Raw genomic sequence first — 1,707 nt, 5'->3', positions numbered from 1 at the left:
CATATCGTGCCACATATTATGTGCAAACTGCAAAACCAGGTCAACCAGAAAATTAATGCTTCAATCATAATACGATCAAAGCTGTGATAATTAGGAATAAGGAAGCATTGTCCTTCTCATCCCTGCTTTTCAAAGGAACAGCACTACCTTGATAAACAACCTACAGAGGACTCGGATCAAGGCACTACTTCAGGGATCTCTCAAATTTCTCATCACACTAAATAATGAATTAATATCACTGAATGAGTCCTCTGAACAGTTAACCTCACCCCCCGTCCGTCCTCCTCTGATGTCACGCTGCCGGGGGAGCCAATCAGAGCCATGCATCCGGTCTACCACTTCGAGTGAGCCCCTCCTCCTCCACTCTGTGATTATATAGTCTATGGACATCGGCATCACAAAACACACTCTTGCTGCTGCTGCTGTCGTGAGCAGTGGAGACTAGTCTGCTTTGAAAAATGTCTCTTGTTGGTTTGCCCTGAAAATACTGGGTGAGTGCATCCTCTTTGCAGTGTTATATTTGTGTGTGTCTTTGTGAAGGGTCTAAAAATAAAACCTTTGTGTTGCCTCTTTTACCCTTGTGTTGTCACCATTATTTTTATCATTGAGAAAATGTATACATGGATGTAATTTGTGGCCATGCCAGTATGATATTCCTATTTCCTGTTGTTGCTAAATTCTGTGCTATTTTTCCTCTATCTCCCTCTCTCTATTTACAGCATCCCTGTGCTCATCTCTTCAAATGCAGGCACATGCTGGCAAGTACTAAGTGCAACAATAGCAGCAGCCTCACTTGCATTGACAGTGCTACAACAGCTTTGAGGGTCCCCTGTGTAGCACTATAAGGGCTAATAGCAATCATCGGCTGCATGCTGAGAGGACCACTGCCAACAGGCAGCCTTTCTCACACCATTACCCAAGGACAGCAGCTCTGAAATGGGCTGCTCCTCAGGTCGCCAGCCCCCGGCCCCGGTCTTTCACCCAGACTTGGACTATGGCAACAGTAGCGAGGCCAACACCTTACCGCAGGACTCTGAGAACCAGAACCAAGGTTTTGACGGCTGTGCAGAAGGAGGAGAAGAGGAAGGGAGTGTCAATAGAGACTCATCCAAACCTCCAGATTCTCTGCCTACGCTTGAAAGACTTGCCCAAGCTACAGGCGGGACGGAAAAGTCCTGGTACCGCTGTGTGTTCCCTTTTGGTGTGATTTCTTTAGTGATTGGCATGGCTGGCACCGGGGTCACTTTCACATTCAACACGCTGCTCCAGACCAAAGTTGTATCAGTGGCACTGCTGTGCGCAGGCATTGTGATGCTGCTTGTGGCAGCTGTTTGCTGGAGGGCCCACAGACTGAGAAGGAGGAAAAAGAAGGAAGGAGGATTCTTCAGCCCTGATCAGGGTACTTTGTGATGGAGGGTAGATTTAACACCAGGTAATAGTAACCGAAGAGCACTTCAACTTGAATGAGAAAATCAGCTTAGTAAGAAAATTAGATTTAGGAGCATCCAGACTTTCTCTCTATGCATCATGACAGAGAGCTGAGGGAGGAAGTAATATCAATGAGACTGGGCCAGGTGACACTGTTAAAAGTAAATGCAGAAAAACAGCTCTCGATTTAGCTCTGAAATATGATTTACCTGAGCTCACAGGGTGAAGTGTTTGTCTACCTTTTCTCTTCTCTTATTTTCTATATGGATTTTCTTGGGA

At 45.9% G+C, this 1,707-nt stretch overlaps 1 protein-coding gene across 1 annotated transcript; it reads left to right on the top strand.

Annotated features, from left to right (window-relative positions):
* Positions 1-858: 858 nt before the first annotated feature.
* On the top strand, positions 859-1,504 carry LOC121528904 (transmembrane protein 100-like). Its single transcript, XM_041816549.1, has one exon. It carries the CDS (start codon positions 937-939, stop codon positions 1,408-1,410), a length of 474 nt encoding a protein of 157 aa, XP_041672483.1. The 5' UTR covers positions 859-936; the 3' UTR covers positions 1,411-1,504.
* The last annotated feature ends 203 nt before the right edge of the window (positions 1,505-1,707 follow it).

This window comes from Cheilinus undulatus, linkage group 20, assembly GCF_018320785.1.
Source record: "Cheilinus undulatus linkage group 20, ASM1832078v1, whole genome shotgun sequence".
In the NCBI taxonomy this organism is placed as follows: Eukaryota; Metazoa; Chordata; class Actinopteri; order Labriformes; family Labridae; genus Cheilinus; species Cheilinus undulatus.
This window is presented reverse-complemented; position numbering and strand designations above follow the sequence as displayed.